The 26,473-nt window shown below is 40.6% G+C and overlaps 3 protein-coding genes and 1 long non-coding RNA gene across 9 annotated transcripts; 2 read left to right on the forward strand and 2 right to left on the reverse strand.

Moving 5' to 3' along the window:
* Window positions 1-1,565: 1,565 nt before the first annotated feature.
* LOC123067555 (general transcription and DNA repair factor IIH helicase subunit XPB1-like) lies at window positions 1,566-4,214 on the reverse strand. Its single transcript, XM_044490302.1, has 9 exons — window positions 4,188-4,214; window positions 3,367-3,530; window positions 3,221-3,293; window positions 3,016-3,129; window positions 2,420-2,500; window positions 2,221-2,280; window positions 2,058-2,141; window positions 1,832-1,974; window positions 1,566-1,641 (listed from the first exon to the last, which is right to left on the reverse strand). Exons 1-9 carry the CDS (start codon window positions 4,212-4,214, stop codon window positions 1,566-1,568), a joined length of 822 nt encoding a protein of 273 aa, XP_044346237.1.
* Window positions 4,215-4,582: 368 nt separating this feature from the next.
* On the forward strand, window positions 4,583-9,410 carry LOC123070514 (uncharacterized). Of its 3 annotated transcripts, none has more exons than XM_044493756.1 (7): window positions 4,586-5,098; window positions 5,698-5,805; window positions 6,010-6,527; window positions 6,615-7,311; window positions 7,447-7,799; window positions 8,041-8,614; window positions 9,147-9,410. In XM_044493756.1, exons 5-6 carry the CDS (start codon window positions 7,449-7,451, stop codon window positions 8,437-8,439), a joined length of 750 nt encoding a protein of 249 aa, XP_044349691.1. In that variant the 5' UTR covers window positions 4,586-5,098; window positions 5,698-5,805; window positions 6,010-6,527; window positions 6,615-7,311; window positions 7,447-7,448; the 3' UTR covers window positions 8,440-8,614; window positions 9,147-9,410. The 3 variants fall into 3 exon arrangements, with proteins under 3 accessions (XP_044349693.1, XP_044349691.1, XP_044349692.1); XM_044493757.1 differs by having other exon boundaries at window positions 8,041-8,591; XM_044493758.1 differs by lacking the exons at window positions 6,010-6,527; window positions 6,615-7,311 and having other exon boundaries at window positions 4,583-5,098.
* Window positions 9,411-14,018: 4,608 nt separating this feature from the next.
* LOC123070515 (general transcription and DNA repair factor IIH helicase subunit XPB1) lies at window positions 14,019-21,730 on the reverse strand. 2 transcript variants are annotated; one of them, XM_044493760.1, is made up of 19 exons: window positions 21,612-21,730; window positions 21,415-21,531; window positions 21,136-21,304; window positions 20,086-20,308; window positions 19,936-19,992; window positions 19,528-19,671; window positions 19,366-19,446; window positions 18,238-18,325; window positions 17,231-17,568; window positions 17,056-17,131; window positions 16,774-16,967; window positions 16,220-16,383; window positions 16,074-16,146; window positions 15,868-15,981; window positions 15,221-15,301; window positions 15,056-15,115; window positions 14,892-14,975; window positions 14,666-14,808; window positions 14,019-14,477 (listed from the first exon to the last, which is right to left on the reverse strand). In XM_044493760.1, exons 1-19 carry the CDS (start codon window positions 21,625-21,627, stop codon window positions 14,402-14,404), a joined length of 2,298 nt encoding a protein of 765 aa, XP_044349695.1. In that variant the 5' UTR covers window positions 21,628-21,730; the 3' UTR covers window positions 14,019-14,401. The 2 variants fall into 2 exon arrangements, with proteins under 2 accessions (XP_044349695.1, XP_044349696.1); XM_044493761.1 differs by lacking the exon at window positions 15,056-15,115.
* LOC123070516 (uncharacterized) lies at window positions 21,615-26,234 on the forward strand. 3 transcript variants are annotated; one of them, XR_006433786.1, is made up of 8 exons: window positions 21,869-22,123; window positions 22,212-22,272; window positions 22,367-22,412; window positions 25,193-25,265; window positions 25,375-25,476; window positions 25,546-25,606; window positions 25,697-25,844; window positions 25,918-26,234. It is a non-coding gene; the product is annotated as an uncharacterized lncRNA (long non-coding RNA). The 3 variants fall into 3 exon arrangements; XR_006433787.1 differs by having other exon boundaries at window positions 21,615-22,272; window positions 22,367-23,895; XR_006433785.1 differs by having other exon boundaries at window positions 21,894-22,272.
* The last annotated feature ends 239 nt before the right edge of the window (window positions 26,235-26,473 follow it).

The following is a 26,473-nucleotide window of genomic DNA, read 5'->3' on the forward strand; positions in this document are numbered from 1 at the left end:
TGTTCTCCCAAATCCCATAACTTCTAAAAAAGCAGGAAAATACAATGAGTGAAAAGACATTTGATCCTTTCGCCAGGAGGCTGTTTGGATAGAAGCCCTCAAGCACCCCGTCAATATATTGGCATTGACTAAGGCTTAAGTGGTTGTTCGAATGGGCCCCGACTTTTTGACGTGCCCATCACCTCAACCGTTTCCATCGATTTGACGCCAATTCACTAGCGAAATGCGGGCGGGCGGATCAAACGCTAATTTTTTGGCGTGTCATCGGTTAAAACCAAACAACCCCTATAACTCTTAACTTTTATTGTCTAACATGTAGCAAAACTGCGAACCAACCTGTGGTTGAATGGTTAGAGGGACCGTGGTATCCTCAGCCCAGCAGGGTTCAAATCCTGGTGCTCGCATTTATTCCTGGATTTATTTCAGGATTTCCGGCGATGCGCATTCAGTGGGAGGAGACGTTCCCGACGACGACGAGGCGCTTATGATGACTTCGTAAATCTCAAGATGATATGCCGGCTCAGTCTTTCGGAGGTGCTCATAGGGGTAGGGTGTGCGTGTGTGCGTTCATAGGGGTGAGTGTATGCGCGTGTATATGAGTGCTTGTGTCTATACTGATGTTCAAAAAAAAACATGCAGGAAAACTTCCCTCCATAACGACACCACAAGAATAGGGCAATTGAAAATTTCACTCCCTAACCGTCACCCGCATCCTTTCTCTCCCTCGCAGTATCGTTTTGTGCCCCCGTTACCGGTCATCCGCTACCCTCCATGCCTCCCCCGCCCGGATCATGCACCACCGTCGCTCGCTTCATGTCTCTCCACCTCCCACACTGCCCCGCGCCACGACCATTTTGCTCCCACACTGCATTGGCACCATTGGGTACCTCATCGTCAGCTCCTCACCCCACCTACGTCCAACGTCGCGTCAAGAGCAGCTACACGCTCGAAGTATGCCACACTCGAACAACGTCGTCCATTATTGTAATTTACTTTTATATTTGGGTCGTTTCCTCAATATATACATTTGCATAAATACCTCAACATTTTCCAACCGTTAAATTATGCCAAAAGAATTCTAAAGATCATTCTACACAGTCCCATGCTGAGATGGATCATCATGGAATAACGGATCCAAAATTTCCTTAAATGGAGGAAACATTGGTACTTTTCCTATTGTTTAACTGGTAGAGCAACCGTATGTCACAATTGTATACACTACAAGGAAACAACGTGTTCGCAGTTTTAATTTTTTGTTAATTGTATACAGGCATTTGCACCAATATTTACATTTCCATGAAAGATAAATGTCCTCGTTCTCCTTCTCATAAGCTCAAAAACTGAGCCTTCTGATACGAAACTGGAGATAATCAGAATTCAGAACAAAGCAGCAGAGACCAAAATTGCTTCTCAACACAAGAAGCTGGAGGAAACTTCCCGGTCGACTTCTCTAGTGACGAGAAATCTGGCTGGCTGATGCGCTAACAGTGAGACATGCATTATGCCCAATAAACAGTGTATGCCTCTTAGCTGGGTCTCCTTGCAAATGCCATACAGCAGAACCCCTAAGTGTAGCGTTTCTTGAACAGCGTATGCCTCTTAGCCGGGTCCTTCTTCTTGGCTCCCTTGCCCTTCCCAGTGCTAGATGAAAAGATAAGAGTAAACATTCAGCAAACAAACTACTACTTCCGTTCCATATTAGTTGACGCTCAACCGGATGTATCTAGCACTGAAATACGTCACACCCGTTTGAGCGTCGACTAATATGGATTGGAGGTCAATGGAATCCCAGCATAGAGGCGAAAGTGAAATGGAAGTGGAGAGGCAGCACTTGTACTCCATGTAGACCATTCCACCCGCTCCAGAAAATGCGCTCATTAATCCAGCAGAGCGCCGAGCTTTCAAAAGAGCCTTGCCATCAGAATCCTCTTCCAAGTGCTCAACACCAATCATGTCATCCCCTGCACTCAACACCTGTTTGACGTAGTGCAGACAGAAATTGCAGTCAGGTACAAACAGCAAGAAACTGACAAACAATGGGTATAGAAAACACTCACTTTGCCTAAAAGGTCAAGCTGTTCATCGAGCGTGTGAAAACTCAGGTTAGGTCCTTCATCAGGTGGCGGCGAGCTAGTGATGACCTGGAAATATTTTTTTTTATCACTAAACCCGAAGTGTCAAAAAGATTCCCAATATCTAGAGAAATGCTTGGGAATAAACCTTGAAACTATATCCCTGATCGATAAGGAATTGTTGCCTTTTTGTTGAATAATACATTTCCTGCATAAAAAAATATGTCATATGCTAAAGTCGATCTAAATTCCACAGGCATGCTTTCAGCATTCTCCACTTCAAGAATATCAAGAAATGGAATAAAGCCAAATGAAAAACTAATACAATAAACATTAGTGAGACACACCTGTGTGTCAGTTGATACAAGAGAATAGAAAAAGGCATTGTATTCTTCTTTTCCACCTGCCATCCTATCTTGATGCTTACCCTGCAGCCACAGTAGTCAAAACAGATTCAGTGGCAATGCCATAGAGAACATTGTATCAATAACTATTATAGATCACTTCTGCCCATCTGATTGGCCACATCACCGGCATAACTCACATCCAGACTATTGAGATCCCTTGCATGACCACCTCAAAAGCCAGAGTTGTAGTAACGATAATTTACTTACACTAAAAAAATTCTAGAAACAAATTACCACACAGACGTCACAGATTCAAATAAACCATCCAGGGAAGTTTGAAAAGCAAGATATAGAAAATAAAGTTGTTTCCTTTTGCATAATCAATTTTGATTCAAGATTTTTGTTCTCTATACTAACTCATTTTCGATCTTTTTTTATGGAAACTCATTTTCAGCATATATATGCAAATTATCAATGTATCCGAAACATAAAGAAATCCACGCTAAATTTTGAATATCAAGAGAAGCAACACATCAATTCCAAGTTGTTTGTCTATTACGCTGCATGCAGCAACCGCAAGCTTCAATCTATGTTACCTTTGCCCTGAGAATACGTCCCAGCCGTTGAGCTTCTTGACGCCGGGAACCAGCATGAGACGATATTTGTATGATTACATTTGCCTCTGGGATATCAATGGAGTTATCACCCACCTGTGCATTGATAGCAGAGATAACGTTAGGATTACCTATGAGGGCTGTTTTGGAACAAATAAACAGGATTGCAAAATTAAAATAAGCACACCTTAGAGAGGAAAACAGTGTTGACTTCTGGACTGTTTTTGAATTGATACAAAATTCTTGTCCTCTCCGCATGGCTGCGAGATGCGAAGCCAACATAAGTATATAACCTATGGCGCATAAGTAGAATTGTCTAAGATGAGAGGTCACCTTGTGGCACCATAAATCATTGGTTTACGGAGCTTCATTGCGTATGCAGTTAGTGCAAATAAATTATCAGCAAATACAATGATCTTATCCCCGCGTTGTTGTTCATGGAATCGAATTAGAAACTCACAAGCCCTGAACTTGTTTGGATTCATCACATAGAGTACCTGGTAGACACGAGCCAATATAATGCAAACATCAATATGAATGAACAAATCTGAGGACTGCAAATGGGGTTCAGAGACAAGCATGCCAATAAAATATTCATAAGTTTATATATGCCATCTTATATGCAGATTTAACAGAAAATAGACCTTTTTATCAAAATGCCATGCAAGGAAATCACATGTATTGTCTTGGAGAGGAATCTGACGAATAACATTTGCATCCTCGACCCAGAAGGTTTGCCGGATCAGATCTTCATCCCACTGATTTGTTATGGGGTTAATTAGTTCAGACACCTTGGAGAGCAAGTTGTTTCCCTTTGGTGATATTATTCGCCTTATACTACCTCTCGGGATCCAAGGCCACACCAGATTTTAATGTCTTCTCTGTTCCCAACCCACCATATTATCCCCTTTTTTAATAATTGGACTCCCTTCAGAATACTTCGCCATGCATAGGAGATGCCTGCACTTGGAGTTGCTTGCAAAAGCGAACCATTAGGGAAGTATCCTGCTGCTAGCACTCGTGAACAAAGTGAGGAGGGATTCTGAATGATGCACCATGCTTGTTTGGCCAGCATGGCAAGGTTAAAAAAAATGTAAGTTCCTAAAACCTAAACCTCCGTCCTTCTTTGGTTTTGTCATTTTTTCCCAGCTTACCCAATGGATTTTATTTTCTTTGTCCATCTGGCTCCACCAGTAACGATTGATCATAGAGCTTAAGTCCTCACAAAATGATTTTGTGAGATCAAAACATGACATGGCGTAAACTGGTATTGCTTGAGCAACTGCTTTAATCAATATCTCCTTTCCTGCTTTTGATAAAAGTTTCTCATTTCCTCCCTGGATTTTCTTCCAGACTCTCTCCCTTATAAAGTTGAAGGTTTTTGTTTTGTTCTTGCCTATGTATACTGGTGGGCCTAAGTATCTGCCTGAAAAACCTTCGGAGGTGTTTGGTTCGGCAAATTGTAACGCAACCTGATAACGAAGGTAACAGATGCGTTAATAGTTGTTTGTTTAGGTAGCTCCGTTATTCGTTACGGTGTAAACAGATCCCACCCAAGTCTCGGTCCGATTACGCCCGAACCTGACCGCAAACAGATCCCTTCCCCGAGCCCCCGAGCCTCCAACCCTTCCCCTCCGCCGCCTCCAGCCCTCGTCTGCCCTTCGCTGATCTCCTTCTCCGGCTACCCCCGTCGGCGTCGGAGGCGTCGAGGCCGACTTCCCCGGCGTCAAGAAGAAGCCCGCCCGCTCCTTCCCCGACACGGCGACACCTCAAGCTTCAGGGCTGTAGTTAGGTCACCTGACCGTCCGCTCCTTCTTCCCCACGCGTACGCCGTCGGATCGACCAGATCTTGTGGTTTTTCACCGGACACCTCTCCTCCTTTCAGTTTCCCAGGTCCTTGCGCAAGATCTCAAGCCTGGACATCCACATCGTGCTGGCCTGCGTGGGGGTTCAAAGAGGACGTGTGTGTGTGTCAGATCCAGCACCTCACTGTTCAGTGCCAGAGCCATCTAGTCGTCCTCGTTCTTGCCGTCGAGAAGCAGCACCGGCCATGCTACCAGATTAGGTTAGGGCTAAACATCATTTACATTTTTTTTCTTGATTTCTTCTTGATTCGATGAGACACTAGAAAAATATTGATCTGTTCTTGATCATCTTGTCCTGTACTGTTTGGTTCTAGCAGTTGTGTATTGTAGATAGAAGTAAACTACCTGTGATTAATCATGACCTGAAAATGGGAGCTATAAAGATAGCCATGGTGAGAAACAAACTCTATGGAGATTAAGCCTGAGCGTCACTCATGATGACGGTCATGCTACAATTGCAAGGATGACTTAACTGAACATATTGCTGCGAACCAGATTAAGTTAACTGAACATTTTGATCTGTTCTTATTTATAGTGGTATCTAGCTTGTCTTTGTGTCCTGTTTATATATATGTTGCTGCCTTGAGATTTCAACTTGAGAATTTTGTTTCTAATTCAGTCTTGTGATCTCTAGACGCTAATAATATGTGACCGTGTGCATACTATGACGACGACGGTGCCACTTATTTACACTCTTTGATCTGTTCTCTTTAGGAGAACTATTATTTTGTTTGTATACTATTGTGCTGGCTTATAAATGATAGCAATTTCTAAAATTTTGTTTTGTTTTCGTGTGCAGGATCTGAAGTGTACTGTATTTTCGCTTATCAACCTCCACTTTCACATTCTTTTTCCCAACAGTGGTTCATCGGTTGTCCTGCTCATTCCTCTCCTCCCCCATCGGTTGGTGAGTTCTTCCCCTAATGTTGATCTGTTCTTAACGATATTTTCTTCTTATAGTGGTATGAATCTTGCCAATGCAACAACAAGCAATGATAAGAACACATGCTATCATATATTTACTTCACTCATACACTTGAGTAGACATTAATTTCTTTTAGCAAGCAACCACACCTCCTGGAATTACCCTATATCTTGTATATCTTTTCAGTTATGGCCCGTCTTCCCTTAAGCGCGAGACGTCGAAGAAGAAATGTAGCATTTATTAATCTGATGAGTGCCATTATGCTTGTATACTATTATGTGTGGTTAATCTTTGGATTAGTTTATAGAAGAAAGTGTTGGCAAATAGAAAGGAGGCTTAGAATTAGAGAGCTAAGAGGAGAGAATTTGTATAAACTAATTGGTGAGAGTGACACAGCATGTATAAGTCAACTTCGTATGGATAGGAGAACATTTCATATATTATGTGAGATGGTGAGAGATGTTGGTGGCCTAAGGGGTACAAGGAATACATCATTGGAGGAGATAGTGGCATCATTCCTTTATGTATTAGCTCACCATTTCAAAAATAGGACAGTAAGGAAATTCTTTTACCGAAGCCCGGAGCCAGTTAGTAGGAACTTCAATGCTTGTCTTCTAGCTGTTTTGAAGCTTCATCCATTGCTACTTAAGAAACCAGAACCTATACCCGAGGACTTCACAGATGGTAAATGGAAATATTTCAAGGTAAATAGCTACTAATGAAAAAAATTACTAGATGAACTCAATAGTGGTAAAGATGCTAATGTTTGCACATTGTTGTTTATGTTGTAGAATTGTCTTGGAGCGTCAGATGGCACACACGTAGGGGTAACCGTCCCAGCTACTATGAAAGGAAGATACCGATCAAGGTTGGGTGATGTAAATACAAATGTGTTAGGTGTGTGTGCACCTGACATGCAGTTCATTTACATACTACCTGGTTGGGAGGGTTCTGCACATGATGGTCGTGTTCTTAGAGATGCTATCTCAAGGCCAAATGGGTTGCGTGTCCCTGAAGATCAATATTATCTTGTCGATGCTGGTTACACAAATGCGAAAGGATTTTTAGCTCCATACCGTGGTCAAAGGTATCACTTGGGTGGTTGGACAGCACAGAACCCACCTCGTAGTGCAGAGGAGTATTACAACATGCGGCATGCCAGAGCCCGAAATATTGTAGAAAGGTCTTTCGAAAGACTCAAGGGTCAGTGGGCGATTTTGAGGTCCCCGTCCTTTTTTCCTATGAAGATCCAATGTCGAATCATCATGGCATGTGCACTCTTGCACAATTTAATCTTGCAAAATATGCCGCTTGACCCACTTGATAATGACGAGCCAATAATACAAGAAACATTGGAAGGCATGGAGGGAGAATTAGGCCAACCAGAATTCATTACTTCTATCTCAACTTCGAACGAATGGACAAATTTCCGGAATGTTCTTGCGCAAGACATGTATAATAGACATAGGGCTGCTAGGGGTCATTGAGGTATAAATCATTTCTATTTGTTCACTTTGTTGCTAGTTTTCTTTTTTTTAAATAAGCTTCAATTGCATCTCATTTGCATTTGTCCCATTTCATATATATTTGTTTCTTATTTGTATTTGTTCTTCCTTTGTACAGATATGGATGTGGACACCTCAAGTACGTCTCGTGGAAGAGGCAAGAATAAAAGGAAGTGGACTTCGGATGAGGATGATGAACTTATTAAAGCCTTGTATGAGTTGTCTTTGGACCCAAGGTGGAAGGCAGATGGTAGCTTCAAAAATGGATACCTGGTGGTATTGGAGAAGCACCTTGCTGAAAAGTGCCCGGGTTGTGGTATCTCTGCAATTCCACACATCGAGTCAAGAGTGAGGCACTTTAGGACAAAATTTGGTGCTCTTGAAGTAATGTTATCCAAAAGTGGTTTCACATGGGATGGAAACTGGAAGATGATTCAATGTGAGAAGGCACAGTATGAAGCACATTGTAAGGTAGATCACTTCACCCATCAAAACTGAACTCCTTGTTAATGTTGAATTGCTTGCTGCCTTGTTATCGTTATTGTAATGTTGCTATGCACATTGCTATTGTTAACCAGAAGATGTTGTACCTTTGCTTGATGTTGTACCTTTCCTGCCTTCTTATTGTTTCTATTATTGCTCGTTGCCTTTTTATATACCTGTCGCATTTCTATCAGAGACTAAGTTCCTTCTTTTATGAAAAAATTTGTAGATTCATAGTGAGGCAAAGGGATTGTATGGTGTCCTATTTCCGTACTTTGAGCAGTTGGCTGCTATTTATGGCAAGGACATAGCAACTGGAGAAAATGCCGAAGGCTTTGGTGAGGCAGTGGGAAACTTGGAAAATGAAATTGCTATAGAAGAAGAGGAACACGAGGAAGAGGACTTGATCTCAACAGGGACAGCTAGACGGTCTGTCGATACTCGCTCTATGGATGGAACTAGTTCCAAGAGGCAGAGGAAGGAACCAAGGCCAAAGAGGGTGACGGGACCAAGTGATCCCTTTGCAGTGATGCTTCAAGATGTCAATAGCCGGCTCAACAATGTGACACAATATGTGGGTACAATGGCAGCATCATTGTCAGCATCAATGGCACGAGAAGCAGCGTAAGAGGATCCTCAGCAGAAATCAAAAGAGAAGGCTATTAGTGAATTGGCTAGGCTTAGCTTTACCGGGAGCGAGATCGTTGAGGCTGCAACCGTATTTGCTAAAGCTCCAGATCAGATGAACATGATGCTTGCGCTTCCAGAAAATCTGAGGGAGTATGTCCTAAAAATGCTCTCTGGTATCCTTTTGCTAAACTCCAAAATTTCTCTTGCTAAACTCTTATCAGCTTTGATAACATCTACCTCTGATTGGCTAGCTGCTATACGAATCTGTAATCTGTACTTGACTAGCTGCTAGTATATGATTTGCCATCTCAAGTTGACTTGCTGCTAGTATATGCATTTGCAATGTCTAGTTGACTTCCTGCTTCTGCTTGACACTCGTAGTATATGTTCCATCCAATCTCTGCTTACATTCGTAGTATATGTTTCGTCCAATCTCTACTTGACAAGCTTAACATGTGATGTTAATTTACAATGAACATGGATAATAAGCATTTGCTTAGATATATGTCAAATAAATTATCATTGGAGTTCTTGATTGTCTTGCTAGGTCAAGTGATTTTCTAGTGAACAACAGAATAAATGATGATGATTATGGATTGATCCAATTTTGCAATCAGAGTGCTTGTTCAGCTATTAATTTTTGAATTAGTGGTTGTCTCTTGTCTGTTTCTTTATTTCTTATTTAACTCTTGCTTATTTTGGCAGATGAAAAAAAGAAGCACGGTTGATTAGAAAAGATGGGTGGTGTGGTTGATCAGAGGAATGGTCGATGGAAAAGCTACTTTGCAAGATTCTGAAATTGGCCTTTGGACTTGCCTTGCAAAATAATTTTGGGGACTAATTATGTAGTTCATCTCGAATTGTTGTTGAAGTCTGAGTTTGTATTAATGAGTTAATATGCATTTTAGAAGTGGTGTCAAATTCTGGTTAAAGGATGTCTTGGATGAATGCAAAAATATTTTTAAATTATGTACTTGTTTGATGAGTTTGAATCTGTGCTAGTGAAGCACCTGTGAAATGCATGTGAAAACCTTGTCAAATTGCATGAATTTAAAACTGGTTCTGCATGTGAAAGTTGTCTGATGTATTCAGATTACAGGGCCACACCAAACACTGTAAAGGTAACTGATAACGTTACTAGCATGTGCCAAACAAAATAACAAATAGACTGTTACCCCTGCGATCCCCCCGTGACCTGTTACCATTAACGTTTGCGTTACCGGCCAGAGAACCAAACACCTCCTTCAATGTTGATGCCTAAGATCCTCTTCATCTCATTTATTTTTCTTTCCTCTGTGTTCTTGCTGAACATTATTGCTGATTTTTCCTTATTGATCATCTCTCCTGAGCATGCTTCGTAAATATGCAAGATTCTGTTCACTTCCTGGGCTGCATTGGCATTTGCCTCCATTAACAATAACGAATCATCTGCAAATAATAAGTGGCTGACACTTGGGGCTTGCCTACAGATTTTAATCCCTTTCAATTTCGATTTGCTTCTGCTTTATGTAACATGGCTGAGAACCCTTCAACACATATGAGGAACATGTATGGAGATAGTGGGTCTCCCTGCCGTAATCCCCACTGTGGTACAAACACTTCTGTGGCATCTCTATTGACCTTCACTTGATATTTTACTGTTGTAATGCACTTCATCACTAGCTTAACCCAGCTCCTGTTAAATCCCATTTGGATCATCATATAATTTAAGAATTTCCATTCTACCCTATCATATGCTTTACTCATATCCAACTTGAGTGCCGCGTAGCATGTGCCTTCCTTCCCTCTTCTACGAATAAAATGCGAAAGTTCATACGCCAATAGGATATTGTCTGAGATCATGCGCCCTGGCACAAATGCACTTTGATTCAAGGATATGATGTCAGGTAGAATGGTTTTTTAGTCTAAGCGTTATCACCTTGGAGACCACCTTGTAAAGTACATTGCAGAGACTTATTGGTCTCAAATCTTTCGATTTTTCTGGCTTTGCTGTTTTTGGGATTAAGACAATCGTCGTATTGTTCCAGCCTTCTGGCATTTCGCCACCATTCAGGACATTGAGCATCTCCGACGTTATTTGATCCCCTACAGTTTGCCAAAACTTTTTGAAAAAGATTGCTGGCATCCCATCAGGACCAGGAGCTTTCAAATCTCCAATGCTGAATAAGGCCTCCCGAATCTCATCCTCTGTGTATTCAGCGCAAAGGACTCTGTTCATGCCTTCATTTACCTTTGGATTTATTGCTTGCAAAATGGCCTCATTTTCCTACCCGGCTGTGGATGAGAAGAGACTATAAAAGTAGCCATCAATGTGATTTTTCAGTTGCTCCTCTCCCTCTATCCAACTACCATCTTCCTTCTTCAGCTTCCGAATTGTGTTTTTGTGTTTTCTTTCCGATGCAAAAGCATGGAAGAAAGCAGTATTCTTATCTCCTGATTCAAGCCATTTGACATGAGCTCGTTGCTTCCAAAAAATATCCCTTTGATGTTCTAATCTGTCCAGCTTTTTCTTCAAAAAAAGTTTTCTTGAAACATTAACCTGGTTGATCTCTTTCCTCCTTACTTCCTCTAATTCTCTTTTGATTTGTTTTATCGTCTTTTCTAGATCGCCTAAGACGTTTGTGTCCCACTCTTTTAAGCCACAAGCTACTGCATGCAACTTGTCGGCTGCTTTAGTTACTCCTCGCCCTGCAGCAGTAGCCCATGCATTGTTCACCACTGCCTCGCAATCCTCCTCTTGCAACCATTTGGCTTCAAATCTAAAATCTTTGGCATACCCTCCTGTATTGTGTCTATGATTTGTACTCTCCATCAATATAGTTACAGGACGGTGATCTGAATGTCTCGGATCCTCATTCACGACTTTGTAGTTTGGGAATCGATTGCACCAGCTACGATTCCCTGTTGCCCTGTCCAACCTTTCTTTTATGTATCGACTTGCTATATGGTTGTGGTTGCGCCATGTGAATTTATCACCTGAATAACCCAAGTCTCGCAGCCCACATTCAGCAAGTGCCAGCCTGAAACTCTCCATTGCTTTTTGTGATCTACTCGGACCTCCTCTCTTTTCATGGTTGTACATGATTTCATTGAAGTCTCCAACACATAATCAAGGAAGATTCATCTGCTGATTAAGAACACTTAAAGAGTCTCCAGGTTGTGTGCTTTTTATCACTTGCAGGTTCACCGTAAATTCCTGTGAACCGCCATTTGAAACCTTCCTTTTTCGTTTATTACCACATCTATATGGAGCCTTGAAATTTTTTGGAGCTCAACTCTCACTCCTTTCTTCCACAGTAGAGCTAGTCCACCACTCTTTCCTTCACAGTTCCTTATCAACATCTGGTCCATCCCTAACATTTGTTTAAATCTTTCCATCTTTTTGCTGTTCATCTTGGTTTCAGATAGGAAAAGCATGTCAGGGTCCACCTGCTTCTGGAGTTCCAGAAGCCCTCTCACTGCCGGGCTGTTCCCCAACCCCCGGCAGTTCCACACCGTGATTTTCATTTTGGTCCGCGGGACTATTCCGACAGCCCTGCTTTCAACTCAGCTTTGAGCTTTTCATTTGTGACTCTTTCTTGGTCCTCCCCATTCCTATCCTTCTCTGCATTATTAACACTTGCTTTGGCTCCATCTCCTGAGTCAATCTCCATCTTGTACTTTTTCAGTGTCTCCGATTCCATTTCAAATTCTATATCGAGTATGCTCTCTTCTTTGGTTCATGGTCATTGGCGTCTTTTGTATGTGTTTGTTGTGTTCTCTTGAAGCGCTTGAAAGTGCCCCGTTTTTCCTTTACATTATTCAAAATTTCACATGTCTTCCTTTCCCCGACAGTCTGCATATTTTGTTCATTTCCTCGTCCCTCATTGACCGGAGGCCCCTTTGGGTTCACCTTCTCATATGTTGTGGCCTGCTTTTCCCCCCTTCTCTCCTCCGCTGGAATCTCATCTACTCTCACTTCCCCCTTGTCCTTGAGATATTTCAGGATCCACCACCATTGGGACTGACAGGGCTTCACTATTCCTTACCTCATGTACAGTCCTTTCACTCGAAATCCCTTCCAAAAGAAATTTCTTTCCTCCAGATTCTACATCCTTCTCATTTGCTTGTTTATTTAGTGGGCTGGTTGCTTCCTTTTCCTCCCTCTTACCCGAGACCCCCACTCCTTCACCATCATATGAATTCTTCCTCCACGTAATTGCATCGCTACCCCTGCTGCCTCCAGCACTATTCTTTCCAAAACCCCATTTATCTCGAGAGTTCCTGCTCCTATCCTCCTCACTTGGACTCCTTCCCCAGTCTTCTGCCTTGAGCCACGATCCAAATTCATGCCCACCTCCCAGGTTCTGTTTATTTGGACAGCCTCTATCATTGTGGCTGATGACGCCCGCAAGTGTTCATATGTAAATAAAATATCTTTCCCCTTCTGCTCATTGTTCTTTTCTTCGCTTGTCATCTCTTTGTCTTGCCTTTCCTCCTCCTCATCTTCCAGGAAGATAGTAATACCCCTCATCAAAGGTTTTGTGATATCTAGCCGGACTTTCACCCGCATAAACTCTCCTGCTGCCATGCCACATTCATCTACATCAACATCAAGCACCTCCCTCCCCAATTTCCTTCCCTATGGCTTCACCTGACTCCCTATACATCGATCCCATAGGAATACCATGAAGTCTTACCCAAATAGGAATTTGCTTGAACTACGATCCAAATAACTCTTAACTTCTATTGTCCTACATGTAGGAAAACTTCCCTCCATACCGATGCCACAAGAATAGGGCAATTGAAAATTTCACTCCCCAACCAGGAAAAAATTTTATGAGACCAGGTCTCACGGATTAGTAGATGAGACCCATTCTGATGGATGACATGTGGCATTCACAAATCACGAAGCATCTACCCCACCCCCCACCTGAAATCGGGGGGGGGGGGGGGGTGTGTGGAGAGATTAGATACTTTGTGATTTGTGAATGCCACGTGTCATCCATCAGGACGGGTCTTTGTGATTTGTGGATGCCACGTGGCATCCATCAGGGCGGGTCTCACTTGTTTTATATGAGACCTGGTCCCATGTAATCCCCCCCCCCCCCACACACACACACAGCCGCATCCTTTCTCTCCCTCAGTATCGTTTTGTCCCCCGTACAACCACTACCCTCCCCCGCCTGGATCATGCAGCACCGTCGCTTGCTTCATGTCTCTCCACCTCCCACACTGCCTCGTCCACGACCATTTTGCTCCCACACTGCATTGGCACCATTCGGAACCTCATCGTCAGCTCCTCACCACACCTACGTCCTTCCGTCGCGTCAAGAGCAGCTACACGCTCGAAGTATGCCACACTTGAACAACAACGTCCATTATTGTAATTTACTTCTATATTTGGGTCGTTTCCTCAATATATACATTTGCACAAATACCTCAACGTTTTCCAACCGTTAAATTATTATGCCAAAAGAATTCTAAAGATCACTCTACGTAGTCCCATGCTGATATGGATCATCATGGAATAACGGATCCTAAAATTTCCTTAAATGGAGAGGAAGCATTGCTACTTTTCCTATTGTTTAACTGGTATAGAGCAACCGTATGTCACAATTGTATACAGTACAAGGAAACAACGTGTTCACAATGTTGATTTTTTTGTTAATTGTATACAGGTACTTTGCACCAATATTTACATTTCCATGAAAGATAAATGTCCTCGTTCTCCTTCTCATAAGCTCAAAAACTGAGCCTTCTGATACAAAACCGGAGATAATCAGAACAAAGCAGCTGAGACCAAAATTGCTTCTCACCACAAGAAACCGGAGGAAACTTTCGGGTAGAGTTCTCTAGTGACGAGAGGTTGGCGTGAAATCTGGCTGGCTGATGCTCTAACAGTGAGACATGCATTATGCCCAATAAACAGTGTATGCCTCTTAGCTGGGTCTCCTTGCAAATGACATACAGCAGAGCCCCTAAGTGTAGCGTTTCTTGAACAGCGTATGCCTCTTAGCTGGGTCCTTCTTCTTGGCTCCCTTGCCCTTCCCGGTGCTAGATGAAAAGAGAAGAGTAAGCATTTAGCAAACAAACTACTACTTCCGTTCCATATTATTTGCACTCAACTGGATGTATCTAGCACTGAAATACATCATTGAGCGTCAACTAATATGGATCGGAGGTAGTACAATGGAATCCCAGCATAGAGGCGAAAGTGAAATGGAAGTGGAGAGAGGCAGCACTTGTACTCCATGTAGACCATTCCACCCGCTCCAGAAAATGCGCTCATTAATCCAGCAGAGCGCCGAGCTTTCAAAAGAGCCTTGCCATCAGAATCCTCTTCCAAGTGCTCAACACCAATCATGTCATCCCCTGCACTCAACACCTGTTTGACGTAGTGCAGACAGAAATTGCAGTCAGGTACAAACAGCAAGAAACTGACAAACAATGGGTATAAAGAACACTCACTTTGCCTAAAAGGTCAAGCTGTTCATCGAGCGTGTGAAAACTCAGGTTAGGTCCTTCTTCAGGTGGCGGCAAGCTAGTGATCACCTGGAAATATATATTTTTTATCACTAAACCCGAAGTGTCAAAGAGATTCCCAATATCTAGAGAAATGCTTGGGAATAAACCTTGAAACTATATCCCTGATCGATAAGGAATTGTTGCCTTTTTGTAGAATAATACATTTCCTGCATCAAAAAATATGTCATGATAAAGTTGATCCAAATTCCACAAGCATGGTTTGGAATAAAGCCAAATGAAAAACTAATGCAGTAAACATTAGTGAGACAAACCTGTGTGTCAGTTGATACAAGAGAATAGAAAAAGGCATTGTATTCCTCTTTTCCACCTGCCATCCTATCTTGATGCTTACCCTGCAGCCACAGTAGTTGAAACAGATTCAGTGGAAATGCCATAGAAAACATTGTATCACTAACTATTATAGATCACTTCTGCCCATCTGATTGGCCACATCACTGGCATAACTCACATCCGGACTACTGAAATCCCTTGCACGACCACCTCAAAAGCCAGAGTTGGAGTAATGATAATTTACTTACACTAAAAAAATCTAGAAATGAATTACCACATACAGTATTTTGAAAAGCAAGTTATATAGAAATAAAATTGTTTCCTTTTGCATAATCAATTTTGATTCAAGATTTTTGTTCTTCCTACCAACTCATTTTCAGTCTTTTTTTAATGGAAACTCACTTGCAGCATATACATCCAAATTATTGATGTATCCGAAACATAAAAAAATCCACGCTAAATTTTGAATATGGTCGGACCCTTCCCCTGACCCTGCGCAAGTGGGGAGCTACATGCACCGGGCTGCCCTTTTTTAAATTTTGAATATCAAGAGAAGTAACACAGCAAAATTGCAACTGTTTTGTCTATTACGCTGCATGCAGCAACCACAAGCTTCAATCTACATTACCTTTGCCCTGAGAATACGTCCCAACCGTTGAGCTTCTTGACGCCTGGAACCAGCATGAGATGATATTTGAATGATGACATTTGCCTCTGGGATATCAATGGAGTTATCACCCACCTACGCATTAATAGCAGAGATGGCGTTAAGATAACTTATGATGGCAGCTTCGAAACAAATAAACAGGATTGCAAAATTAATAATAAGTACACCTTTGAGAGGAAAACAGTGTTGACTTCTGGACTGTTCTTGAATTGGTACAAAATTCGTGTCCTCTCTGCATGGCTGCGAGATGCAAAGCCAAGATAAGTATACAACTTATGGTGCATAAATAGAATCGTCTAAGATGAGAGGTTACCTTGTGGCACCATAAATCATTGGTTTACGGAGCTTCATTGCGTATGCAGTTAGTGCAAATAAATTATCAGCAAATACAATGATCTTGTCCCCGCGTTGTTGCTCATGGAATCGAATTAGAAACTCACAAGCCCTGAACTTGTTTGGATTCATCACATAGAGTACCTGGTAGACAAGAGACAATATAATGCAAACATCAATATGAATGAACATATCTGAGGACTGCAAAGGGAGTTCAGAGACAAGCATGCCAACAACATATTCATAAGTTTATATATGACTTAGGTCAAGAACTGTATCAATCCAATTTTATCACATGCCCCCTAAGGGCGAAGAAGATACTTTCTTGTCAGGAATTTAGATGACATAACTTAACAAAAAGTCAACACGTTAACAAATCAAAGTAATCATCATTGCATAAAAGTAAAAAATCAAATAAGGTAGCACCGAAAGCAATAACGGAAGCTCGAACATGTGTGTTTTATCTTTCAGAAAGGTACCAAAGTTGAATAAAAACACTGCATGGACAGCTGAGAAACTTCAATGAAGATTCACCTGCTTCTTTTTTGAATTTTCCTTTTTCAAATACTCAGCAAAAAACTCTTTGGTCATGGGACACCATACTTCTGCACATTGCACGTTTGCAATAAATCCACCTTTCACTAAATCCAACCAATTTGCTTCATACAGCTTTGGTCCAATTAGAAAATTTAGATCTGTGATACGTTCATCCTCTCTCACAAGAGTAGCTGTAATTGTAAGAATTTTAGTAATTTAGAATAATTTGACAAGTGAGCAGTCAAAATCACACAAGACTATTATATGATGAAAACGGACCAGTAAGACCAAGCTTGCAGTGAGACTTTGTAATGCTGATGACCTTTCTGAACATATGAGCAGGGACAACGTGAACCTGCAAACACAAATAAGAAAATGGGCATGTACACTATTATGATCTTTCATGTGCTAATGAAATTTGCAAGCCTAACTTATCAAAGAGTGGAGATCTCACCTCATCCATAAGGAGCAAACCCCACTCCCTGCTCCGGATTTCTTCAATAATCTTCTCCGAGTCTTCGGATCGTTTGCCCCCAAATGCCACCATGTTATAGGTAGTCACAACAACACCAGCCATCCCTCGAAATTTCTCTTTGTTATCTGATGTAAATCGACTGATATGTTCATCTCTTATAGTTGACCAAAGCTTGAACTGGAATGCCCATTGATCAACAGACACAGCATTTGTGGCCAAGCATAGACAGCTCTTTTTAATACGACATGCTGCAGATACACCAACCAAGGATTTTCCCGCACCACAAGGTAGCACAATAATGCCTGACCTTGCTCTGCCTATAAAATGGTGTGAAAATTGTTCAGCAAAGGAGAAGAAGCACACACAGTACTCAGCAGATTCTTGAGTTCCAAAACTAACAATTAACAAATGATGCCAGGGAGTAGATTTTCTAGCTAACATTGAGAGCAGTGAGACTGCCCACTAAAATTCCTAGTTTCCTGTCTTACTTCTTAGTAACACAGGTGTCCCGAACTTTACTACTTCCCATTAGCTTAAAATACATCTCATTATTAAAATCAGATCAGATCAAGCAGGCCATGTGACATTGAGCAACTTATATATCTGTTCTCAAATCTGGTGGCCAATCAGCAAAAGTGTCATCTGGTAAGACCGGCATCGATATGCTTGATTTGAAGACCCAGTTAAGCTATCATGCCTAAACTTCTAAATGCCATTATAACCCTTGCACGAGGGAGATGGCGCCCAACTAGATCTCATAAGTCACAACCGCATAGTTACTTGCAGGATTGACTCGACACAATCGAGTCCAACCAAACCAACTACTAGAGATGAGAGCCTGATTCTAGCTCAAAGTCTCAATATAACTGCTAGGCTAAGGATAGCAAACTATGAACGAGTATTGCATGCATCTGTAAAGGTATAATGACAAGCCGTTTACTGAGTTTAATATGCAGTTATTCCCGTATATTGCATCATGAACTTACCATTCCCAAACATCTTACTGAGGCTCTTTTCTTGATATGGCCTTGGCCGTGCTTGAGGTTTTAATTCCATATCCAAATCTGGGTTTACCTGCAGTAAAATTATATGTCAATCTCAATTCTAAATCTTGTAGTGAATGCTTCATCATATGTCACACTAGAAAGCAACTGCAAAGCTAAAAAATTGTAAATTGCCTGTTCACGTGACAAGTAAAATGGGCCGAGAATACTATGGGTCTCAAATCTCGACAGGAAATAGCAAAGAACATTGTCTACATTGTTTGTTCAGCTAGAGATAACACTCGATAGATGGACATATAAAACGCCTGTTTTCTCCATGGATTTAAACAATTGGGGTTTTATGTATTATGAGAATATTCATAATGTACCAAAAGATCATGACTGAATGGAAGGGCTTAAGTTTATTTCACATGGTACGTGTTCTACTCTGTTGTGTTCAGCCTTAAACTTGCAGATGCCAAAGAGCTCCCTGTATCAACTTTAAATCATTTCATGGTTTTAACTTTCAGTTGTATATGATGGGATCAAATAACAACATGCACCAGTTGGCAGTTGCTGCCCAATCATCAATAAAGTGAAGGTTTGGGTCAACAGCTTAACTAAATGTTAAGGAACAACAAATTATGAGATGTATCAATATAAACTTAACACTTTTGATTTATACATGCATATTTTAATCGGTTATGTCAGTACGACACATTACATACTACAATGTTCTGAGACGATATTGTGCAATACCTAAGCTCTGTTATTACTTCACATTTGTTCTTTCTTACGATGTCTGCATTTAATGTAGCAAATGACTAGCTAAGAGCTAACTAATTCAACTGGTAGGCCCTACTTGTATACAAAGGTAGTTGTTTCAAACTCAATGAACCACAAGGTAAGAAATTGCTTCCAGCACAAGGCCATTTTGGGCCGGTTCGTTTCAACATGACCATCTCACATCAAAACTGGCCAGCTCAATCTGGTTTTATGTTAACACGGTTTAAATGCCTGAAAAAATCTAAGTCCAGCTGATGCATCAAGGATCAAAGCATAGTTTTTCTTGGTCAAACCACCATACTAGATCTGATAATATAGTTGTTTCTTCATGTGGAAAGTACTTACTGTGTCATTTCTAAAATCATACTCCTCTAGCATGGGAAAGTTCAGTGCATTTGGTAAGCACCGTTGCTTTACGTTCTCAACCTGAACATGAAGGATCAAAGTATTAAACACCAGTCTCTACAACTGAAGCTACCAAAGCTTCTGCTTAAAGAGACACAATACCTGATTGGAATCAATTTCGAAAGAATGCGTTTCCTTGTCTTCAGTTGCAGCTGCCAGCTCCATTCCATCTAACAAATCATGTCCACTAGCTATTTCCCCAGCTGTTTTGCTAACAGCGAATGAAGAAGATGCTCCTAGACAGTCCTGAAGGGACATAAATGGATTCGGATAATGAGGCATAGCAAACAACTAGTTCAAAATGGCCAGTATGAAGACCTATACCAGCAGTTGAAAAAAAATAATGGAGGTGATATTTATTCCAGTCAAATGAAATAATTATTAGGGAAGGAGATAATGCACATGGATGGTATGGATAAGCACTTCCATATGATACAAAGTTCTGTTCTAACAGACACTAACTGCGTTTCCACACAAATTGTATGAAAGTGACGAGAACAAAAGATTAACCTCGGGAGCTTTTCGTGCTTTCAAAATTACGTCGTCGTTCAGGAGGGTCTTCAAAACCTGGACACAAGCATCACAGCTCAAATAATAAATAAGTAAATAACGAGTGACAGAGTAATCCAAATTATTTAGTTGCAGGAAGAATGATACAACCTCAGGGAACGGCGACTCCACAAAATATTGATTCTTCTTCAGAACAAGCTTCACTTTGCCATAATTCGCAGTTGACCCATGGATGAAATCAATTATCTCATGAGGTAACTTAGTCTTGGAGAGCTTACTCAAGACACTAATGATAGTGGTTGTCTCGAGTCCAACTGAGACCGCGGCATACAATGAGTGTGGCGTTAGATTGTATTCATGCATAGATTCTGGCCTGCACCACCAAAGTGAGATTTAAGTTTCAAATATCCCACACGTTTTGTATGCATATGTTCCAGACATTAACCTGAGTAGAGTTTGGATGTTTAGGGGGGAAAGTTGACCAATTTGACTACATCTTCCACTATGAAGTACCGGCATCCTTTTAGGTCAGGTTCAATTGCATTTTAACTTAAATCCACTGCTGTTCCGTGCACTAAGCAACACTCAGGAAGTAATAGTCTATTATCTCTTTAACACAGCATGCACGACCCAATCATCCCGACTCCAGACCCAATCCTATAATTGTTTCCAAGGCAACTAGGACAAGCATTATAGTTCTTTTCTTTTAACTCATACTCAACATGTTAACATGGTGCACCTTATGCAAGTCGAGTTATTCTCCTTTCCAGATAACCATGTGGGGCACTAAATCCCTTGAAATGATACTACCGCAAGAAATTCATGGTTAATTACATTAAGTGGCATTAGTTTCCCAAACCGAGTCTTCTCCAACACTAGCCTACATAACCATTAAATTCACAAGGCAGTAGCAAGATCCCCCAAAAGCAGGTCCCATTGAAGAATCCTTTTGAATCAGACCAAATGAATGATGCAGTGCCGCACCAGACCTATACACTGCATATAACCTTACTACTAAGCATGGCAAAATTAAGGCTAACTCGGCCTACCAGAACATGACCTTCCTACTACCACTCCATGCTAACTTTCTGGGAAACTGGTAAAAGTTGGGTAAGGTTCCACTCGTTGGATACAACCATGGCTAGTCCAAAACAAGATATGCGGTTGGCTGGGATTTGAGGTAGGGGTGATTGAATGTACCTGCATACAGGTTCGGCGATGGCGATGAGGAAATCGTAGGCCTGCTTGTAAAGAGGCGAGAAGGTCTCGAGGAAGATGCGGCCGTCTGCGCACGCCCACAGCGGCCGGTTCACGTGATCCGGCTTGAGCTCCAGCTTGGTGAAGTCCCTCTTCTTCACCTCGTTATCCCCTGGAGCGAATCAAAGTTCCACCCCCGAAATCCCCAATCAATTAAACGGCAGGAATCACACCGATTCGCGAAAGATGGGTGGATTTGGGGGGGAATCATGCGCGTGGTACCGTCGCGGGCATCGTCGTCGAAGTCGTCGGCGTAGTTCATCTCGGCGGTCTCGTCCACCAGAGCCGCCTTCGATGGCGCCGAGGACTTGTACCGCTTCGGCGCACGGGCGCGGTCGCCTGCAGGGGATAGAGGGGAAGGGTATCACGGAGAGTGAGATAGAGGAGGATACTGGTGGGATTTAGGGTTGCCGCCTCACCATCGCCGCCGGCCATGGCTGGGAGCGAGGAGGCGGTAGAGGTCGGTGCACGGACGAATCGAGTCGAGTCGAGGAAGACGGAGAAAGTCGGGGACGGGTACACACCTACGGGATGTGCTATGGGGGCTTGGACAAATATAAGAGACGTTGTGGGCCTGGCCCAAGCTTTGGTTGCATCTGGAAAGGCTCTGATCAAGTTAGTAGCCCAAGCAAAACCGACATACGTTTCCCCCCCAAAAAAAAAGCAATACCGACATACGGAATTCCCTATTTGACGCATTTTGCGTCAAACTGTCGGGGCACCGCACACCCTTCGCCCGTATTTGGGCCGGCCTTTTTTTCCTGTTTCTTGTTTCGACCGACCACGTCTGTTTCCTCGTTCCCCTTTCTTCCTCGTGCGACTGCTTTGTCTCGATTCCTTCTCTGCTTCGTCCTCTCGATTCCTCTTCCTTCCTCTCGATTCTTCGCCGTGGTCTTGATTCCTTCCTCCTTCGTGCATCTCGGGGCGCTAGGTGCTCTGGTTCTTCATCTTCTCTCCCCTTCCTGCAAATCTCTGGGATGGAAGTTAGGGTTAGCTGATTTGTTCTCTGTTGTTGGTAGACGGTGTTTTGGCAACCAAATTCTGAGGAATAACACTTCAATTTTGTGATAATTGGTCGAGGTTCGTCAGATCTGGTGTTCCCCGTTTGGTTTTTATTCCAAATTCCTAGGTTCCTCAACTGTATTCAACTTTCTTTTTCTGTTTGTGTTTGCAGGTTCGGTTGAGATCTAACATATCATAGTTCTTCTACAGATTTGTAGGTAAATCATTACAGCAAGTACTTGTCAACTATTTTCTATTCTGGTGCTTGACAATTTTGTTCCTAACCCTTTTTGTGAATATGCTTTAAGATGTTGTCGATACTTCTACAGAAGTGAACGAGCATGTCCCTTCAATTGTGTAGATGCTCTGAATTTTCCATGTATATACTTATGGACCGGCAATAGTTGTGAAGATACTGCTGTAGTTTTCTTCTAGCTACTACTGTAAATGAATCTCGCTTAGTTTTTCTGGTAAATGCTCATAGATATAGGAGGTGTTCTTCTCTTGAAAATCTTAAGTAACCTAGTGTTCATTTCAACATTATTTCGTTTCCATGCAAATCATATCATTTTCTAGTTCATAAATAGTCATTACCACTTTTAATATGATTATCTTCATGATACATTCTACTCTGGTTTTGAATGTTCAGTTAATTAATTTGAATCACCTCCTAGTTTGTTTGGTAGCTTAATTAGCATCCACCTTTCTAATCAGCAAGTTTTGTGATGTTAATTTAACTACGTGTGTACACTGTTTAGCTAACAGTAACTACTTGCTTCCCTAGAAAAAACACCAGCTAGTTGGTTGATCTGATTTGCCTGCATTATTACTGTACTGAATTCTTCATAGACCTTGTTACATTTGATACAAATTATTTCTGCACTTAGTCGAGTATTTTTTCCTGTTCAACGATTTTAGGAAATCATTCCTCAATCTCGGTAGATTGTTTTCAGAAAGGAAAGGAGTAGTGACAAGTAGTTGATTACATTGATGTGTACTTCCATTTTTGTCTCATCAATGTATACGTCAGAAAGCATTCAGTTGTATAGTTCATATAACAGAATTTATACCTTGTGGGCATGTGCTCTAAATGATTGCATTTCTGCTTTTCTTGTTGTTTTCATGTGTATCTCACACCACAATATTGCATCAGAAATAGAGAAGTTGTTTTGAACCATATATTCATGATGTTCCTGTTTTGTTTGCTGTCTTCGGGTACTATATTCGAATCACTATCTATTTTATCACGAATAGATTGTTGATTCAGCTTCTAATATTAATTTCGTGCAAAACTGAATTAAGCATGAATATAACATTTTTCAATCCAAGTTTTTCTAAAAAAATTGAAAAAAAATCTGAATCCTATAGCAAAACTACAGTCACATAAACTAATTTCATTTCAAAAACAAAGCTCTGGTCCATGAGCAAAATAACAAAACTAGCACATTAACCCAGTAGTAGAAGATGAAACTTTCAAGAAGTGGCGATTATTTTTTTACTACTTCTTGGTATTCTTTTTGAAGGGGAGCCTTGGCGCAGTGGTAAAGCTGCTGCCTTGTGACCATGAGGTCACGGGTTCAAGTCCTGAAAACAACCTCTTACAGTAATGTAGGGAAAGGCTGCGTACAATAGACCCAAAGTGGTCGGACCCTTCCCCAGACCCTGCGCAAGCGGGAGCTACATGCACTGGGGCTGCCCTTGGTATTCTTTTTGCTCCCCTGTTTTTTAGTTTTCTTTTTGCTACTTCTTGGTATTCTTTTTGCTACTTCTTGTTTTTCTTTTTTCCTTTGTTTTCTAGTTTTCCTTTTTGTTTTTTCTTCTTCTTTTCATTTTTAGTTATTTCTGTTTCTTTTTTCTTTTTTCGATTTTTCTGTTTGTTTTCTTTCTTTGTTTTTTCTTTTTCCTTTTTTCCCTCTCTTTTTATCAAAAGAATTTCAAATATTCAAATTTTGTTCGTGTTTCCATAAAATGTTCACGTTTCAAAAAATGTTCTCAAGATTCAAAAATTGTTATCATTACACAAAAAGTTGAAAAGTTTCAAAATGCAAAAAATGTAAAGAATTTCAATTTTTTGTTCCCGTTTTTATAAAATGTTCGCGCTTCCAGATTTGTTCGGGACTTTCAAAATTGTTCTCCATTTCAAAATTTGTTCTGAAGATTAAAAAAATGTTCACACTTTAAAAAATTGTTCGCGCTTCCAAATTTGTTCGGGATTTTTCAAAATTGTTCTCCGTTTCAAAATTAGTTCTCAAGATTAAAAAATGTTTGTGCTTTAAAAAATTGTGCGTGCTCCCAAATCTGTTCTCCGTTTCAAAATTTGTTCTCAAGATTCAAAAAATGTTCGTGCTTCCAAATTTGTTCTTCGTTTCAAAATTTGTTCTCAAGATTCAAAAAATGTTCGTGCTTCAAAATTTGTTCTCCATTTCAAAATTTGTTCCCAAGATTCAAAATATGTTCATGCTTTAAAAAATTGTTCACAAATTCCAAAAAATGTTTGGGGAATTCAAAAATTGTTCATGTTTTCAAAAATGTTCTTGGTTTCAACATTTTATTTGCAAATTCAACAAATGTCATGTTTCAAAAAAAAATCGCATTTTAAAAAATGTTCTGTTTAAACATTTTTGTTCTGAACTGAAAAAAGTTCCTGTTTCCATTTTTGTTCAAAAATTTAAAACTGTTCGTGGTCTCAGAAAATGTTCCGAAAATTCAAAAAATGTTTGTGTTTTTCATAATTTCTGTTGTATTTCTTGAAAAATTGTTCGCATTTTAGAAAACTGTTCAGGATTTGCAAAATTTGTGCATGTTTCTTTTTTTAATCGAAATTACAAAAAATATTTACTGCATCAAAAAATGTTAGAACGTATAACAATTGTGATATTTTAAAACTGTTCATTGTGCCTTTTATGATTCATTAGCAACTTATTTCTTCTACTTCTCAAGAAATAGTTAGAAAGTTTTTTAAGTTAATCGGAAATTGCAACACTGTTTCTTTTTTCAGGTACGACTCAGGAATTTTCCTTCTTCAGTATCTTAGCAAGTACAAAGGTCTCGGAATGGAAGGTTTCTCCAATGTAAGTAGTTACCAATTCATTCATTGAGAGCACTTGTTTTCCTTATTTAGCTTTCTTCGAAATATATCATTTTTTCTAAGCTGCTACTCAATTGTTTTACATTCTGAAGGATGATTTACAAGCTGTACGAGAGAAATTCCTTTTTGAGATCATAACTTGCAAGGACAATGAAATTCAGCTTCCATTCGTAACTTCTTTCCTACAGAGACATGTTAGTTTTCTATTTCTTTTTATTGCCACAATCCTTGGCCTCCTCCTCATCACATCTCTATTTCAACAGGGTTTTCGCATTTTCAAGTGAAGCATTCAACATGATTTCTGCATTTGAACAAAGCTTTTAGGTAAGTTCATGATCTCTAGTTTCCCCCTGAAGAATCCTAATGAACTTTTTCTCTAATCCCAACTAACATTTTTCCTTTCTTATTCTGCAGGTATTGATTGCCATTCGTTACTGTCAAGTATAATGGAATTTGCACTACAAGAAGTTCTCCTGAATTTGCACTGAAAGGAAAAAAAACATGGCGAAAATGCTTCATCCTAGGAAAAAACCATTTGTTTTTGTTTCCTAGCACAGTTTAGGTAACTTCATACACACGTTGTCGGTACATTTTTTTCATTCTTCCAACTAACATATTTCCCATTTTATTCTCAGCGGCCGCAATGCCAGAATTTTTCCCAACTCAAAGGAAGAGTACTATGACGAAACTGTTCTGCTGTTTCTTTATCATGGTTCCCCAGTGATACTGTCTTGTATTATTTTCACTTGTAAAGAAGGTTTAAATCCCCCCGCAAAAAAAAGGTTTAAATCTGCAGAATAAGTTTGTAAAGGAAGCAGTTCCACGACCAGTAGAAACAGCGAGGAACAACAGATAATTGCCCTCTTCTAGTGTTTTATATGAATACAAGGAAAATTTCACCATTCTTCTACTTTTTCCCAACTGAAGGGAAATGAAGAAATTGTTGTCTTAATGGTACTGTTCTCTGTTTTTATCATGGTTCCCAAAAGGTAATTTCTTGCATTAATTCCAGCTGCATCGAAGATTTAAATCTCCTGAATAAGTTAGTAAAGGAATTCAAAGCTTTATATACTTGTTTCCATACAGTTTTTTTGCACGTGTTTTTGATGCTCCTCCAGCTTTGGAACTCTCCTAAAACTGTTTTTACAACTGTTGTTTGAAACAGGAGAAACATCTGAAATAGTTATCAAT

The sequence above is a fragment of the Triticum aestivum genome, chromosome 3B (genome assembly GCF_018294505.1).
Source record: "Triticum aestivum cultivar Chinese Spring chromosome 3B, IWGSC CS RefSeq v2.1, whole genome shotgun sequence".
Taxonomy (NCBI): Eukaryota; Viridiplantae; Streptophyta; class Magnoliopsida; order Poales; family Poaceae; genus Triticum; species Triticum aestivum.